General features: G+C 48.5%; 1 protein-coding gene across 3 annotated transcripts in view; it reads right to left on the reverse strand.

Annotated features, from left to right (window-relative positions):
* Positions 1–11,647: 11,647 nt before the first annotated feature.
* The window catches only part of DENND5B (DENN domain containing 5B), a 129,237-nt gene continuing 122,626 nt past the window's right edge, over positions 11,648–18,258 (reverse strand). For all 3 annotated transcript variants that reach the window (XM_075427879.1, XM_075427878.1, XM_075427880.1), the window contains 4 exons: positions 17,778–17,860; positions 17,488–17,614; positions 16,515–16,689; positions 11,648–15,643 (listed from right to left, as the gene is read on the reverse strand). In XM_075427879.1, coding sequence (XP_075283994.1) covers positions 15,460–15,643; positions 16,515–16,689; positions 17,488–17,614; positions 17,778–17,860 — 569 coding nt within the window. In that variant the 3' untranslated portion in view covers positions 11,648–15,459. The remainder of the gene's footprint in view (positions 15,644–16,514; positions 16,690–17,487; positions 17,615–17,777; positions 17,861–18,258) is intronic.

The raw sequence follows: 18,258 nt of genomic DNA on the forward strand, positions 1-18,258 counted from the left end.
TATCTCCAGAGAAGGAGACTGCACAACCTCCCTGGGCAGCCTGGGCCAGGGCTCCGTCACCCTCAGAGGGAAGAAGTTCTTCCTCATGTTCAGCTGGAGCTTCCCCTGCTTCAGTTTGTGCCCGTTGCCCCTTGTCCTGTCACTGGGCACCACTGAAAAGAGCTTGGCCCCATCCTCCTGACACCCACCCTGCAGATATTTATAAGCATTTATAAGGTCCCCTCTCAGCCTTCTCTTCTTCAGGCTGAACAAGCCCTGCTCCCTCAGCCTCTCCTCCTAGGAGAGATGCTCCAGTCCCCTCCTCATCCTCGTAGCCCTCCGCTGGACTCTCTCCAGTAGCTCCTCATCTTTCTTGAACTGGGGAGCCCAGAACTGGACAGAGTACTCCAGCTTCTCTGAGGTCAGTCCATAACCTGTGCCTGGAAAACTCCTGTTTTCTCTCTCAGGTGGGACTGATAATGCCCATAACACCATTCACAGAAATTAGAAATAGTACTCAGATCTAACCAACTGCGTAGTACATTTGCCATAAAACGATCTTACAACAAAACATCTTCCAAAGTATTCGTCAAGTGAGTGACAGCATCTGTTCCACACAGCTGTCAGAAGAGCTATAGGACCACACATGATGTCTGAAGCAGAGTGGAGAATCTCCTTTCCTGGGAAAGTAAACTGCATCACTGTGTCCAGCAAAAAAACCTCTCCTGGTCTCTCACCAGGAACCTGGGGCTGACACGCAGACCATCCCTTGTTCTCAGGTTGTGAGGTGTCTCTGACCAGCACGACCATGTATAGGGTGGCTAAGGTCAGCAGGGATTAGCTTCTGAAGATGGAAGAAAGCAGTACCTGTACGTGTGCAGGTCGGTTCTAGCACGGAGCAAGCTAAGCACACTCTGGTTGTTCTCTGTCGAGGAACTGGAGACTGCTCTGACTGGATGAAAACCACCTCGTCTAGGTTGTATCAGGTGTAGCTTAGTGAGAAGGCCATAAAACGATTGCCAGCTTTTTTATCCCATATTTTTCACCAACACAGGATGGCCAGGGTGTGGCAGAAAGCGAGAGTGATAGAAACAGCAAAACTCACCGATAACTACACTAGCTGGTATTGCTTCCGGACTGGGCAGCTTGTAGCTCCGTGAGCAGCTTACTCTTCGTGGACTTCTGTTGGTTGCAGTGCACATGCTGAGCGGCACACAAAGCCGGATTCAGACCAAAAAGCAACATCTCAGACCAAAGTTTTTCACTAGACACAGAGATCGACTCTTCTCCCAACATCGAAACGAGACAGAAGCTGTGATTCTTGGTTTGATAAAGGAGTACAGTGGTATCTTTGGCCCTGGTCTGCTTTCAAGATGGCAGAGATGCTGATTCAGCAGAATATTTGTGCCTGTGGATCTGATACTTTGGGACAAGTAACTTAAACTGAGGTGATACGAGGAGATGAACTCGTGGGTGATTCAGAGAAAATAAGCTTTAAAACATCTGTCCTCACGTTTAACTTTTCCAGACCCTTTGTGAAAGATTTGTTTCCCAAAGCTCGCCAACCATATGGAGATACAGCTCGCACTTACCTGCCTGCACAAATCCTGCAAGACTATTCAAAACAGAGAGAGCAGAAATTGCCTCTTAAACAAGCACGTAGGCTTACTGTTTGTTAATGCCAGAGAAGCTGATGCTAGCTGTCTGCGACCAGTTTGGAGCCTTCAGTGCTTCGGGTGGGCAAATGCTTCCTATTCAAATAAATGATAAGAAGTTGAATCAGCCTCCGAGGACCAGAACGGAAGCCTAACCCAAAAAGCCCACAGATGAAGGGCTGCCAGTCTTCCCTCACCTCCCTTGCTGGTGGGAGGTGTCGGAGCAGCACCTCCCTCACTGGCAACGCGTCTGTCCTTTGGAAGAAAGAACCACCACGAGCTGCCTATCCTGCAGGGTTTTGACACCGGCCTTTCAGCAGAGAGCAGATATGGACTTTGTTATTGATCTCCCTCACTGGTGGGAATCACAGAATCACAGAATAGTAGGGGTTGGAAGGGACCTCTGTGGGTCATCTAGTCCAACCCCCCTGCCAAAGCAGGGTCACCCAGAGCAGGCTGCGCAGGACCTTGTCCAGGCGGGTCTGGAATATCTCCAGAGAAGGAGACTCCACAACCTCCCCGGGCAGCCTGTTCCAGTGCTCCGTCACCCTCAGAGGGAAGAAGTTCCTCCTCATGTTCAGACGGAACTTCCTGTGCCTCAGTTTGTGCCCATTGCCCCTTGTCCTGAAAGAAGACTGAAAACAAGCGGGTAAGAGGACCAGGAGGTGCCTTCCATTAGAGGCTCCTCTCCTTCCTGTGCTCTTGGGTCAGCCGAGTTGTGAAAAGGTTTGGGAAAGGTTTTGTTTCGGCTTGAGAGGGCTGCCCTCTGGCAGCCTTAGCTGGCGGTTCCTTCAGGCTGGCACAGGGGCTGGACGCCCTGTGCTCCTCTCCCTGGGGGCTCATGGGTTGTCAAAGCCATGGCTGCTTTGCCAGCTCGAAGAGGTTACGGCTCTGCTTTCCCCCCGCTGTTCGCACAGCCACGGCCCCCCGGGATCCCCGCGGGCTGGCTGGGGTGGGCCGCTGGGGCACGCAGGGCAGCAGCCGAGGAAGAGGAGGCAAACGCTTTGTGCCCCATTTGCTGTGCTGGCCCCAGAGCCTGCATGGTCCTCTCTAGCCCCGGCTTCCTCAGCTCTCCTTCTTTTACTTTTCATTTTCATCCTGTACTGTCCTCCCACCTTCTTTTTTTTTTTTTTCCCCCCAATTAATTTTTTATTTTATATGTTTGATAACTGCTTGGCCATCCCGCTTCTTTGCAGCCCTTCGTCGTAATTAGGGCTACAAGGATGATGAGGGGACTGGAACATCTCCCCTATGAGGAGAGGCTGAGGGAGCCGGGCTTGTTCAGCCTGGAGAAGAGAAGGCTGAGAGGGGACCTAATAAATGCTTATAAATATCTGCAGGGTGGGTGTCAGGAGGACGGGGCCAGACTCTTTTCAGTGGTGCCCAGCGACAGGACAAGGGGCAACAGGCACAAACTGAAGCAGAGGAAGTTCCATCTGAACATGAGGAAGAACTTCTTCCCTCTGAGGGTGACGGAGCCCTGGCACAGGCTGCCCAGGGAGGTTGTGGAGTCTCCTTCTCTGGAGATATTCAAGCCCTGCCTGGACAAGGTCCTGTGCAGCCTGCTGTGGGTGACCCTGCTTCGGCAGGGGGTGGGACTGGGTGACCCACAGAGGTCCCTTCCAACCCCTACTATTCTGTGATTCTGTGATTCTGTAATCATGCTGGGGAGCCATGCCTCTCTGTGAGGGCTTGCGTGAAAGCAGAACCACCTCTCGAAGCAGCTCCGCGGGGCCCGTTGGAGGCCTGGGGCGTTCAGGATGGCCGCGCTCCAGCCCACACTGCTCAGCTCAGCAAAGCTGAAGCACGCACTTGGCTTTACGCGCTCACGTAGTGCCACAGAGTTCTTCGTTTAGTCACCTTTAAAGCCACTTTTAAAGGTTTTGCTGACTCTGATCAGAAGGCTCAGGAGTTGGGCTGAATCCTTTCAAGCCCGTCTGACATGGCCGCAGCTGGAGCGGAACGAAATCAGGCCCGTGCTGGAGCAGATCGGTCAGGTGCGGGGAGCAACCAAGACGTTTCACTTGCTCGTTTTCACCCCGAGGGTTTATTTTGTGCTTGCACAAAACGTGCTTGGGTTTTGATATAAATGTGAACACACGAGAGCTGCGTGTCCTTATATTGGACTGAACTTTGCTCTTGGCTTCACATTCGTGGTTTGTCCCTTTACATTACAGCAAACCTGCACTTGAACACGCATTGCTCATTTAGACAGAGATTCAAGAACAAACCCCTTCCTATCTCACGCAAGCTTTTTTCTCCTGCTTTAACGTGTTTTGTCTTTCTCTTTCCTTGCTACTTGTGCTGAGAACACAATGCCCTTGGAAAAATCTTGTTTGACTGCGTGTACCACACCCTTTGTATCTGCGCTAACTCCAGAGACAGGCAAAGGACGACGCGAAGGTGTTCAGGCAGCTTTGGCCCCTGCCAGCTGTTTGCCTTTATGCATTTCATGCATTTTTAATTGTACTCGCTTCTGTTTGTCCCCAGCTTAATGCCTTCATGAAGAAAGCCTGGCATTCGCTTGGTTTGCAGCCATCCGCCACTTTGCAAGCAAAATCCTGTTTTGTAACATCTTTTCTGTAACTTGGGTGCTGGTTATACCACGGAACAACGTTTTAATAAATGTTATTTACATTTTTCAGCGTAGCTAGAGGGTTTTGGCTTTAATTAGCTGAGTAAGAGAGCCACGAGTGATTATACAGACACAAACAGAGCTGCTACCATCATCTCCCAGCTCCTTACCCGTGGCTCCTGTGCCAACATAGCTAAAACAAGGAGAAAATAGTACAGGCCCTCGCAGGCAAATATTTTTTCGAACGAGGGGGAAATCGATTAAGATGTTACAGCGTGTGTTTTGCCTGGAGCCCTCAACAGTTTTTCCTTACCTGATGAATTCCGTAAGCCAGAGGCAGAAAGTCTCTTTTAGATTTGGGAGGAGCGAAGGCAGTGCGAGCCCTCCCGCCATCCTCCCCAAGCAGTACTTTGTTGGCAGGGGGGGACTCAAGGGGGTTCTTCTATGGAAACATGGCCTGCTGAGAGCCATTTCAACGAACTATGGGCTCCTTGCTCCCCCCTCTTGCTGCCACTTCCTTCTCCTTCCCTTCCCTTCCCAACCCTTATTTCTCAGCACAAAAGTCACACCTGAAAGGAGCAAGGTCCAAGGGACAGAGGGGCATCGCAGAGAGCTCCGTGAGGAGGGACCTCACTCCGTAGCTCAGCCTAGGAACGTGGCCAGCCGGGATGGCAATAGGACCAGACAAGGCATCAGGCTTGCAGCGCTTGGGAAAACTTGCTAGTAGCCCTGCATCGTTTTTTGGTTGAAGATTTCCCAGCCCTTTGAACACTTGCAGGAGCTGGTCCCATTGCAAAGAGATTTAACTTCCAGTGTCAAAGCAAAGCTTCATTCGGCTACGGGCCAAGTGTGAGTAAAAGACTGGCTCTGGCTGGCAAAATGCGTGGAGGGGAGAAGAGGGGCACGCCTACACCGCTGCCTCGTACTGCCCGGTCCCGCTCTGCTGTGGAGAACGGCACCGCGGATTTGCCCACAAACACGACCTGTGACACTGGGCTGGGTGGGATCGATCCAGGACACCCTGCGGTGGGTGATAAGACGAACCGTGCTGCTCACAAGGCTACGCGGAGTCAACACTCGGGCAGTCTTCAGAGCCAGTCTCCCGCTTGTCAGCCGCTGCACGTTGCCACTGCTCTCTCCCAGGCTATCTTAACCTAAGAGACGAACACAAGGCTTCTGAGTATCTTCATTAGCATGAGCCTGGTCCTTCACAGAGATCACAGAATCACAGAATAGCAGGGGTTGGAAGGGACCTCTGTGGGTCATCTAGTCCAACCCCCCTGCCGAAGCAGGGTCACCTACAGCAGGCTGCACAGGACCTTGTCCAGGCAGGTCTTGAATATCTCCAGAGAAGGAGACTCCACAACCTCCCTGGGCAGCCTGTTCCAGTGCTCCGTCACCCTCAGAGGGAAGAAGTTCTTCCTCATGTTCAGCTGGAACTTCCTGTGCCTCAGTTTGTGCCCGTTGCCCCTTGTCCTGTCGCTGGGCACCACTGAAAAGAGCTTGGCCCCATCCTCCTGACACCCACCCTTCAGATATTTGTAGGCATTTATAAGGTCCCCTCGCAGCCTTCTCTTCTTCAGGCTGAACAAGCCCAGTTCCCTCAACCTCTCCTCGTAGGGGAGATGCTCCAGTCCCCTCACCATCCTCGTAGCCCTGCGCTGGACTCTCTCCAGTAGCTCTTCATCTTTCTTGAACTGGGGAGCCCAGAACTGGACACAGTACTCCAGATGAGGCCTCACCAGGGCAGTGTAGAGGGGATAAGCAGTTGTGCTTACAATGCTGAGATCACCTGGAAGCAAACTCTTGGGCGTGAGAGTAGGACTGGCTGAACAGATGCCATGTGTTGAAGCAGCAACAACGGTCACTTTATTATTTTCCCCACAAGAGAGTTGCTTCCGTGCACAAACAGGTGAGCAGACGACAGTGCTCACGAAAGTCTGTCGAAACTCATCGGTTTTAGGAACTTCCACTGACTTCAGCAAGCCATCCTGGATCAACTTCTATTTGCACTTCACAGGGCAGACATTTGAATTGAAGATCAGCTAGTTCGTTCCTCACTTCTCAGCACTGTGCCAGCTAAACGCCGATGACTAAGCCCGGAACAGCTCTGCTCTTTCTCACTGATCACAGCTACCCACACTGCCCCTGTCTAGCACAAATTCCTGCTGACATCTGAAATTCTCTTCTAACAAAGTCCATGCTGAGGATGAATTAAATAGCTTCTCTGCTCTGCAAGCTTTTCCTGGTTCTCCTGTGTTCCCGTTACCATGAACGGAAACCTCTTCCACAGCTTGAAGAACATGAAAGCTGGGTAGAGCCACGGGGTGATGTTTTGACTTATGTTCCCTGAATGCAGTTTTTACAAAAGACGTTGGGAGGGGGGTAATGTCCTGTACACCACACCCACTTTCAGCCAACTTCATACTATTTACAGAGTCAGGAACCACAGACCATCTGCAAGAGGTCTGGAGCTTGGGTGAGCCAATAGCCACACTAATTCCAAGCCGGTGCGTTCACATTACACAGTCTGATTTAGAGCACATCCTATTTCTCTCATTGGGTAATGCCAGTTCAAAAGCTGCACGTGTGCAAGCAGGTAAACTCAATTCGGGGGAGAGCTTTGAGCAGAAGAAACAGGCTAAGGAGACCGAATGCAAGAGTTCACAGCTATCTCAAGTACAGGAGCACAGTCTTTGGGCTTACATCCAAGTTAATTCGAAATTAATTCCATGCCTTTTTTAAAAACAACAACATCAAAGTTAATTCTCAAGGGTACTGTCCATTTCTGACTACTATTGGAAATCTCTTGCTAGCACTTCAGATGTCTTCCACCATGCATTTTCTGGTATTGGTGATGATCTATTTGTGCTTGCAATGAGCAGGGACAGGTTATGGGGCAGAGAAGGGAGGTGATTAACTTGATGTAGCTGAGGACAGCAAGGAGGTCTCCATAGATTCTCAGACCCATGCTCTCCCCTGCCATGAGCCAGACCAGGAGAAGTTAAGCTTGCAGGCATCCCCATCACCTCCACTGAACCACAACTACATCGTCTTAGTCAGGACAGCTTGTCTGGTCTCAGCAGCCGCAGTTTCTGAGGTGGACTTACGGATGGCTGTACCTCCTGGAAGAGCTTTGGACTCAGGATGAACAGCCAGGGAGACTTGCTCTTGCAAAGCATCTGTTTCCTCTTCCTCCCTTTTGGTAGGGAATCAGTTACCGTCCTCACACAACAGCCCAGCAAGTATTTATATGCATTTCTGCCAGTGCTTAATCACACTGCAGATAGTAACCGTCAGCACCGTATTGTAGTAAAGTTTGAAGAAAGCCTGTTCTTCTGTCCTAACTCTTACAAAACTCCCGAACATACACAGCTAGACGGACTCGTGCATGCCCGCACCACCGCAAATCAACAGGTTTTAGCAATGCCTTTAAACGGGAACTAACCACAGATGGGACCTCAGGGTACTTCTGCCACAGCAGCATTGAAAAGCTGCCCTCAGGTCAGGCACTGACGGATGCTGGATGAGCAGTGGCTGACCCCAAGGCTGAACAGCCGAGCAGAGACCGGCTGAAGCAAAGTCCCACTGCTCTGTAGCTCAGCTGCCCGGCTGCAACACGGGACGCGCCATAAACAAATTGCTGAAAGGTCTCGGTGGACGTCGAGGGGACCTAGAAATTGAAGCCACGTTTTCTGGTCTCTATCCTGTGCCCTCTGTAAGACAAATAAGGAATTTTTCTTCATATCTAAATAATTAATATAATGTAAAAAATATGACTACCTCAGTCCAGCGCCCTTAGATTTCACTCTTGTAAACTCTTTACTTTTTGATGTTTAAAGAACATGCTAATATATCACTTGGATGCCTCTGAAGAAATGAACTCGGCATGGGAGGACAGTGCTTGGGGGGATATTCATAAAGATTAATGCTCGCTTAGCCTCCGCAAGCCGCCTCTGCTGGACTTCTCCGGGCATAATTAAAAGCAGCCCAGCAAGGTGTCTCCTCACAAGGCCTGCTGAAGGAACCCCTCGCTTCCCTCTGGCTGCAGGGGCAGGGTAAGGAAAACGGCTTCCCTGGACCAACACCAACCTTTGTGAAAACCTCTTGGTGAAAGCAGGAGAACGCAAGGATTGCAGAGCACCAAACCCAACATCTGGCTGCTACCGAGGGAGGAGCTTTAGTTTAGTTTAGGTTTCTATCAGCTGGCCGTGGGAGCCCGAGAGAATCTGGCACTGAATGTGCTATGTGAAGACTGGGACGTCTCTTGCATTCTCCATGCCCGCCTCTCGGGAGAATAGATGCCCTGCGATAAGCACTTGAGCTCCTGGGGACTTCCGTCTGCTGCGCAGTCCTGCCAGATGCACTTTGCAAATGAAACTCAGTTGTTCTTTCGCCCCGTTCCCTCGTTTAGCGCTTCGCCCTACGGCCGGGCTTCAACACCCGGGGCTGGGCGAGCCGACCGCTCCACGATTCCCCCGCGTTAACGCGTTGCTCTGGCCGGGTCTGAGAGCAAACGGAACATTCCGGGAAAGGGTCGTACAAAACTGAGGGGTCTGTGCTGGGGAGAGGAGAGTTATTTTCTACAAAGAGAAAGCATTACAAGTTGTGGCTGTCTTCTACGTTTGCCCCTTGTGCAAGACAAGCAGACGTGCACAAGTCTTGGATAACCACTGCAAGCAGGAGGAACAATAGATTTCAGATCACAGAATCACAGAATAGTAGGGGTTGGAAGGGACCTCTGTGGGTCACCCAGTCCAACCCCCCTGCCGAAGCAGGGTCACCTACAGCAGGCTGCACAGGACCTTGTCCAGGCGGGTCTGGAATATCTCCAGAGAAGGAGACTCCACAACCTCCCTGGGCAGCCTGTGCCAGGGCTCCGTCACCCTCAGAGGGAAGAAGTTCTTCCTCATGTTCAAACGGAACTTCCTGTGCCCCAGTTTGTGCCCATTGCCCCTTGTCCTGTCACTGGGCACCACTGAAAAGAGCTTGGCCCCATCCTCCTGACACCCACCCTTCATATATTTGTAGGCATTTATAAGGTCCCCTCGCAGCCTTCTCTTCTTCAGGCTGAACAAGCCCAGTTCCCTCAACCTCTCCTCGTAGGGGAGATGCTCCAGTCCCCTCACCATCCTTGTAGCCCTGCGCTGGACTCTCTCCAGTAGCTCTTCATCTTTCTTGAACTGGGGAGCCCAGAACTGGACACAGTACTCCAGATGGGGCCTCACCAGGGCAGTGTAGAGGGGAAGGAGAACCTCCCTCGCCCTGCTGGCCACACTCCTCTTGATGCACCCCAGGATCCCATTGGCCTTCTTGGCAGCCAGGGCACACTACTGGCTCATGGTCACCCTGTCGTCCACCAGCACTCCCAGTCCCTCTCCGCAGAGCTGCTCTCCAGCAGGTCAGTCCCAGCCTGTACTGGTGCATGAGGTTGTTCCTCCCCAGGTGCAGGACCCTGCACTTGCCCTTGTTGAACCTCATCAGGTTCCTCTCTGCCCAGCTTTCCAGCCTATCCAGGTCACGCTGAATGATGACTTTGTTGCTCGTATTAGAGTAACTGGTGTGAATAGTTCAGCCTGTCTGATATAAAACACAATTATTTTGTTTGTGGATCCCACTGAATTAATTATTGAATGGTAACAAGGTTGTCACTAGATCACACAGCACGGAAGTCCTTTACAACAAACTCCTTTGAAAAATACGCTGTGGGTAAGGGAGTTGCTTCGCTTTATTTTGTTTGGTTGGTTTTTTCCCCTTTGAGACAAAGGTGGGCTTGGTTAGAGGAGAAAATAATTTGTCTGGCCACATTCTGTTCTGACAGATGAAGTTCTTCCAGATGAAGTTCTTCCAGAGGAGCCGAGATGTGCGGTGAGGGCTGCAGGGAATACAGACGGGCCCATTAAAGTGTCCGGTCTTCCTGCAGAACTACAGCTTTCCACTGACAAATCGGCCCCATGGTAGCTTTGGCAGACAGTTTACCTTAACCAGCCACCAGATAGCGGACCTGTACAGAAATTTTCCCATTCCCTTCACATGCACAGACCAGCTGATGACGATCCACGTCTGATGGAACAGCGGGAGAGAAGGTAGGAATGGCAGCAATGAAACGCTCCCCGACTGCAGTGACAGGAGCCTCGACTGCTGAGCTGACCGGGTGACCGAGAGGGAAGCAGCTTCGCTCTTAACCCAAGTACAAGTTGTCCCAACAAGCTTACCTGAAATGCTGGCAAGGAACAAACTGGGTCGGTGAGCCATTTCAACTCCCACCCCTGCAAGTATTCTCAGACAGTTTTTTTTCTACTTACCCTTTGCAGAAAACATTGCCGTGTTCCCGGACCGCATCGATGACAGCGCGGCGGAGAGGAAGTTATTTGCACTTCCTCATCTGGACGGGTTTAGTCCTGCTTTACTTCAAGTACTTGCTGCCTTTAAGATGCCAGATCCCACTATCTCTAATTTACATACTTCAGCCTAACAGAGTTAATAAGGAGGTGTATTAAGTACGGCCAGTCCTCCTCCTGAAATTTGACCACAAGCAGCTCTCTGGATTTTATTCACATTTATGGGATCCTGTAGTTTTGCTGCTACGCTGTTGACAAATGTCAGTCTCATCACACGGTGTTTTTCAGGATTTCCACATATACGGCCCCAAGCTCTGATGAGACTTTCAGTCCTCTCCAGAGACTCTCTGCCTTTTGGAAACCAGGAGTTACATGAACGAACCGACGTGCCCCACCTCACACACACCGTGCGCACACACGCATGCAGGGAACTGCATTTCAACTATGCAGCTTTCAAAAATTCTCCTGTTTTTGCCAATTCCAGCAGAGCTAGAGCTGGGAGGGACAGGGTGGGGGGAATTTCTGAAAATCCAGTCCAACTTCGAAAAGCCTTTACTTACTAAGCAGGGCATTTCACTGGCATTCTTTAGCCCCTTTTCTGTTGCTAGCAGCCACCTCTCCCTTCTCGATGAACCCCTCTCCTTACGGGACACACTACCCCACAAACCGGAGGGCACGAGCTTCATTCCGGCTTTTTAACCTGGAGTTCAAATACAGAGCAACCCAGGCGAAGAGGGGAGGGAGACCCTTGGCTGCAGCTCATCCCGCACTTCCCATTCTGCTTCTCCCCACCCTCCTTCTCCCCACTCCTCCTGGATGCCAAGGGAGAGCAACCCAGGCCGCCCAGCGAACGCCGCCCTGCGAAGTCAGACTTTCGTCTCAGGGGAGGCAGCAGGGCAGGTTTCGAGCGCGGACCCTGACACCCCCTTCCCTCCCTTCTTTGCTCCAGCAAGTCCCCAGTCCCAGGAGCCATGATCAGCTGGATCATTTTGTTCGACTGGTTCCCTTCCTGAAACGTGCCCTCCAGGCTCAGGTCAGCTCTTCGGCTTGAGACTCACACCTCTCGGTTCCTCTGCAAGGAGAAAGAGACACCGACCTTGATTCTCACAGTTTTATTTGTAAAGGACAGAGCATGAAAAGCTGTATTTCAGTGTACTTCAAAACCTGAAAAACCCATGTCAGTTTGTGATATGTATGTTAAAGTGCTTGATATAACAATACCTTTACTAATGTCGTCTTGAAAATAATCCAGTTCTTATTCAGTTAGTAATAATGTAAAGACAAAATATACTCAATGGAGACATTTAAAGACCATTTTAAGCTATACAGGGCACATCTGTACATTTCAAGTGTAACATACAATATTTCCCCTTAAGATGCGCACCTTCATTTGATTGAAAGAAGGAATTTTCTCAAATATGCCGTTGCACAACTATTCTAGAAAGACATTTTTTTGAACAGTGATATCTAATGACACAAACCAACTCGGAATAAACATGAGCAGATTTCTCGCTGAACAGTGGAACTTCATTCGTTTCAGAGAACTGTAAATACAGGTTTTGTACACAGTGAGGCATTGGATTCTCTGACTCCCTCAAGTTACCATGCTGGGTGCTGGTATAACAGGACTGTGCGAACTCAGACACCTGCAGATGGGTATTGGATAGGAATTTCTTTTTTTTTTTTTTTAAAGAAGATACCAGAGAGCTTTGGTCTTTTCCAAGATTCCCTTTCTCAACCCATGAAGGTGCTTTAACACTGAAGTAAAAACTGTGTTAGAAGAATCCTGATGGGTTTCTCACCATTCTAGTGGGTAGAATGATTTCTGTAAACCTAACAGAAAAAAAACTCACAGTTTACAATAAACACAAGTCTACTAAAAAAAAAAATAAAATCATGCATGGTAGGATAAAAATTCACTACCAAGAACCGTACTCCCAAGGGTGTCAAATAACTAGTCTTCTAGGAATCTGAGGCACTCAGCTCTGCCCCTTTCATCGTATCTTAGGGCGCTTTATTGCCTACAAGGAAATATTAGACATACATTATTTTTATTGTATTACTACTAACATGATGTGAAACCTGACCAAACCAAACAAGTCAAGACTTGCTAAACAAACTGACGTGAAGTTGTGTTAAAGTTAAGTGCTAAAGGTTCCTTAACGTAGTTTGAAATAGGGAGGCCCTGTTATGAATTCCAAAATTTCTCAGGTTTTATTTTAACTTAAGAAAGACTTTGTACAGTTATTCGCCCTTTTCTCTGTGTGTGGTTTATTCATCTGTGCTTGACCTTTAGAGGTGCCCACATTTCTACTCTCTCCTGCTTGCACTTAACCCGTGTCACGTTGGATGAATGTTACGTCTGCTCAAGTCATAAATAGTCTTTGGAGAAGTACGCCGCAGTACCCTTCTGAGAAGCATCCAGCTGGCAAAAACGCAGACGATGCTGCGAAGAAATCCAAGGACTAAAGAGGTTATTGTTTCAGTCAAATGAAAGTCACTTAGACTGGGCTGGGCGTGAGAACATCACGTACAGCAGTCATTAGACATAAAAGGCTTGAGTTGTAATAGAAATCAAAACATCCTAAGCAGTCATTACCACATAATGCTGCCACATGGTTTCTGGTGCTGAATGTGTAATTTACTGATAAGAGTTAAATACTAGGGACACATCTCCCAATTGCTGCTGAAGGGTTGTCGTGCATCTTCTGCTGGCTTTAAGCAGACTTGCCTGGTCACACAGAAAACCCTAACCCCCCAAATTTCACATTTCTGGAAGCGTTCATTGAGCTGTCACGCAGCTGTGGGCTCCGGCTGCGAACGCACGACACCGTTCACAGCCTTCACGTTAGCTACACCCACAGCGGTGACGCAGCGACGCTGCCTACAGGGTTTGCGATGGGTTTGGGCAGTTTAAGGAAGCACAGGCCCAGGAGGAAAGAGCGGTTATTAAAAGTGGGAACCCTCATTAAAGTCAATGACTCCCTCACAGTGTTATTTTACTGCTTTCTTCGAAACAATAAAAAACTTTCACAACATAAACCCCTCCCTTCTAACGAAACAAAGTCACGTGAAGAGTCTTCTTCGGGCTGGGAATACGATGTGAAGCTTTGACACTGAAGTGAGTTCTGTTATAAGAACCAGACAGCAGAAGGACCACAGGAAAGTAGAGCAGCTTGACAAAAGGCAGGTGAGAAAGCAAACCCTAATTTTCATCCTCTTTCCTTTTCCTTAGCTCTCCACCACGTGCACGCTATAGCAGGACCTATAGCATGCCCACCATTCCCCAGCCCCTCCTGTGCCGCCTGAGAGCACAGCGCAAGGCGACAAACTTCTCACAGCACCCGTCGGGTGCCTCTCCCAAGCCACAGCTGACCACGAGACGTCCGCAGGAATCCACTCACCAAATGGCCAAGACCATAGGGAATAAACAAGTGAAAACAAACACCTGTATTTAAACCAACCTCCAAAAATGAAAACCAGATGAAGCTAACGATGCCCTCGGATCCTTCCAACTCCCATCCACAAGAATGGAAAATACACCCTGTATTTGCTGCATGGTATCCACAAGGTAATTTTGATATAATCTCTTGTTAAATTTGTAATGTACAGGATTTCAGTTGCTCCCAGATCCTCTTCAAGCTGTATCTATATATACACACTGTATTACTAACATTAACTGGAAAAAGAGTAGGAAAGGAGCCTCAAAATACCAAAGTTGGATTCTTTTTTTCCCTCCTTTTGCTTCATTCCTTTTTTTTTTTTGTAGTTGTATAATTTGAAGAAAAAAAAAGAAAATTAATGAAAGATCCTGTCCTTCCTAGGAACGCTCATTCTGCGGGATAAAGGAAGACTCATAACCTGTCAGCATTTCAAAACCAGCTGATACAGTTCAGTAGCACAGCAACATCAGTGTTTGTGGCTCTACAGCAGTGATTCTTCTCAAGTACAGCCAGGAATTCGGTCTGAATCAAATTCCTCAACATGGGGAAAAAAAAGAAAAAAAAAGAAAAAAAGTAATCCACAGCACAAACTGGCCGAGGGTGAGGGGAATCATCAGAACACCCAGACAGGCAAGGGGCACACCGAGCGAGCCAAGCAAGCCGTCACTGCCCACCTCGGGCTGCAGCAGCGCAGCTGACGCAGGTCTCGCACGCTGCCGGGCTCCCAGGCCGACAGCGGTCCTCCTCTCCAGCGTTGAAGCATTTCAACACCCGTTTCCCCTTTTGGAGAACAACAGAAGTGACACAAAAGACCTTACAGAAAAAAAAAAAAATGACGACTCGCTACTTCCGTGCATGGAAAGGGTTGGGTGAGTCTTTGAACAAACAGAAAACTAAGGGAGACCATGTACAGCGGGGTAAAAGAGCACGGGCTTACAACGTCTCCAAGAGTGAGACAGTCACGATGGCCACACAGGGATATTTGCTGTATTAATTCACAATACCTGAAAAAAGCCCTGCTGGGTTTGCGCTGTATTTACACATCGCTTGGCTTCTTCCTTGCAAGCAAGTAGCAGCATCCCTTCCCACCTCGGTCCTTCCCTCCTCCCAGTCCCTCCCCTGGGCTTAAGCTACTCATAGTCAGAACAAGAACATTCAGTCTAAGAAAAATTTCTTAGAGTAATATAATTTCTTAAAGAAGATAGCATATTTACACACATCTAACACATGAAAATACTCTATTTTTTACTAAATTTCTGTTTCAAATAAACTACAATACTGCATCTTAGCTTTCTGCAGCTTTAGAGGACAGTCCCCATCGGGCACAAACTGGGCATCCCACTCCCGCTTCAGCTGGCATCTTTGCCTTACAGTGGTGCACTACCATCGCGTTCAAGTCCTGACAGGTCTCCAACCGTGGTTTGCTTGCTTGGGAAAGGAATAACGAAGTTCTCAGCAAAGCCATGCTAAACATCCACTCCTTTAATGAGTGATCCTTCCAGGACGATGTTGAAGTCTTGCAATGTCTGTAGGACTCGGATGAGGGAGTTGACAGTCATGCGGTCCCGCAGGAGAGCGTTCTCCTCGTACATCCTTGTAATGGGCGGGCACTCTGCCAGCAACGGGATCCACTGAGAGAGCAAGTGGTCCCTGCAAAGGGGATGAAAGGAATTATTTTAGCACTGAGCACAACAGATCTCAAACTCCAGTTCTTCTCCAAGAACACAACCCAGAACACACAGTCTCTTTCTGCAGGTGGTGCACGCTGTCTGCACACACAAGTTTCCTGTGTAATCATAACCCTCCATTTTGTTAGTAAAATACAGGTAGCCAAACATACCGTAGGAATGAAGATGGAAAGATACCAGCAGAATTAGACAACTGACTGTGGAAGAATTCAGCAGCATTTTCAGATCAGGAACAGGGAAAGTAAAATTCAGGAAAAAACAACAGACTGCTTCCCAACTGGCTTTCTATGTATCCAGACAGACAAGACAAAAAACGGTACTTATTTCTAGACATACCAACTTCCACCCTCCAAAATACAACTAAGCTCCTCCCCTTGTGCCCCCCGAAGTCCAAGACAGAAAGGATCCTATTAGGAAAGAAAGATTCATCTAGAATAGTTTTGTCAAAGTTACAACAGACATCCCATTTTCATAGGCAAAGTGATTCACTGAGGATTTAGGAATGCACCAGCTCTTGCAAAGGAACTCTGCATTCCCAGAGCCAGCACTTCAACAAAAATACAATTTCAAAGCAGATTTCATACATACAACTGTCAAGCTAACAGTTACAGAACAGCTCAAAACATTTTTAGCAGTTTAGACACTAGCCATGTATCATTACTGCTTCTTTGCTCCAATTCTTCATGTAGTATTAAAGCTGCCTAAAATAGGTACCGAATAATAGATGGGCATGAGATGCCCTAAAATGGAAAACTAAAGGTAATAGCAAAGGTGCAAAAATATTCTCCTAGTCTAACACAAGAGGACACGTATAACAAAGAGCAGTTAGGTACCTTGTCCCCAGGCAAACCAGAATCTGGAATTTGCCATCCTTTCCAATGTTCCTCGGAGCTGTATTGATGGCGTTCACGTAATGACAGAAGGTTTTGCATGAAGATCTCTGAAGCAAAAGGGCCTCCTCGTTGTCTCCAATCTGCTCACTGGTTTCAAAATAAGCAACAGCTTTCTCTGCGGCAGGGAGAAAAATCAGAACCCAGTGAGCAGAAGTACTTCGTTGTGACATAGAATCACACCAGGGAATCCTTAAAAAAAACAACCTGCCGAGAGCTACTGCACAGCTTCTATCTGGATTCCTCACTCTGAACGCCATAGGCAGGTGACGATCTCCGGCGTAGCTACACCGCCGCGGTCAGCCGACTGGCTGATGTCCAGCGCGGTTAGGTGACATCAAGGAGCCGCACCACACTACCTAGCGACGGTTTCATGGTAAGTGATACCACCAGCTTTGATTTTTCACCTTTTCTGAGTAACCACTTACCCTCAGGCTAAGCATCTCAACTTGTGAGCATGTTTTAAGGGAATAAGTATGTCTTAAATTACTGCAACATGGGCCTACAGATAAGCATCGCCAGCAGAGCAGTGCGGTGACTAGCAGAGTTCTCATGAACAACTAGAAATCCTGGCCCTTTCCCAGCTCTCCCCCTAACACTGAGTGCTACTCTACCCCAGCCTCCAGCCCACCTTCTTTCTGGGTAGAAAAGCAGCTGTTTGAACATTCATCTATGAATAAATGACTAGAATTTGAAGTGTTCTTTAATTTCTGCACAGATTCATACTCATCCCTTATATAGAGCTCAGTATTTCTCATCTTCTGTCTTGTTTCTCATTAACTTCAAGCAACCCCAAGCAGGTGCTAGGCAGGAGCAAGTGGCACCCTAGCCGACAACAATCCGAGGTCTGTGCACAAGTAGTCATTTTGCCCTAATCTTTCTTCTCCTTCTGCCTCCAAACCACACACTGGCTTACCTATGAAGTCCCAGATGAAGACATTCTTATGAAAAATGCGAGCCGATTTGAAGCCATGGTGGAAGACCTGCTCCAGTGCCGCAACCAGACCATTTTCTCCACACAACAGAAGGGTAAGGCTCCCTCTCTGCAGGAAAGAGAGAGTCTGTGAGTACAACGTGCCTCGCTTGCATGTCAGAAGCTTCAAATCTAAAGGTTAACAGTCTCTACTAGCACTTCAGTTCCATTTCTCTACAAAAGTATTTACACACATTGTAGATACCAGGCAAGTAATGAAAAGTAGCAAGTACCTCTTTCTCTGGCTTGTGAAAGTGTTTCACAATATTGTTCACGGCTTCCCCGATGCCCTCTTGGATCTGTCCCGCATTAGGCTCTGTGAAATGTTGGAGAGCTTACTAGATGAAGACACCAACTTTAAAACATTCATCAGTTTCTCATGATGACATCGTCTGAACTGCAGGAATTATTCTGTATCTCTAACAGAGTTTAGGCAATCATTTGTCTTGGGTAAACCTGTGCCTTAATTACAAGCAACCGATGAGCAACCCTGGAATAGTCAAATAAATCACCCCACTTAAAAATGCAAAACTCAAGGATCTGGCTTGATAAATATTTTATTGGAGTTAATCACATCTTGCTCATCACTTAGAGTACAGCAGCCCTCACACGAAGAGACACGGGCTGAAAGGCTGCAGCCCAGTCGTTTGACTCGCTTCTATGTGACAGAGGCCAGGAAACGCAGCACTCGTTAATTCCTGACTTGAACCCCCA

This window comes from Opisthocomus hoazin, chromosome 8 (genome assembly GCF_030867145.1).
Source record: "Opisthocomus hoazin isolate bOpiHoa1 chromosome 8, bOpiHoa1.hap1, whole genome shotgun sequence".
In the NCBI taxonomy this organism is placed as follows: domain Eukaryota; kingdom Metazoa; phylum Chordata; class Aves; order Opisthocomiformes; family Opisthocomidae; genus Opisthocomus; species Opisthocomus hoazin.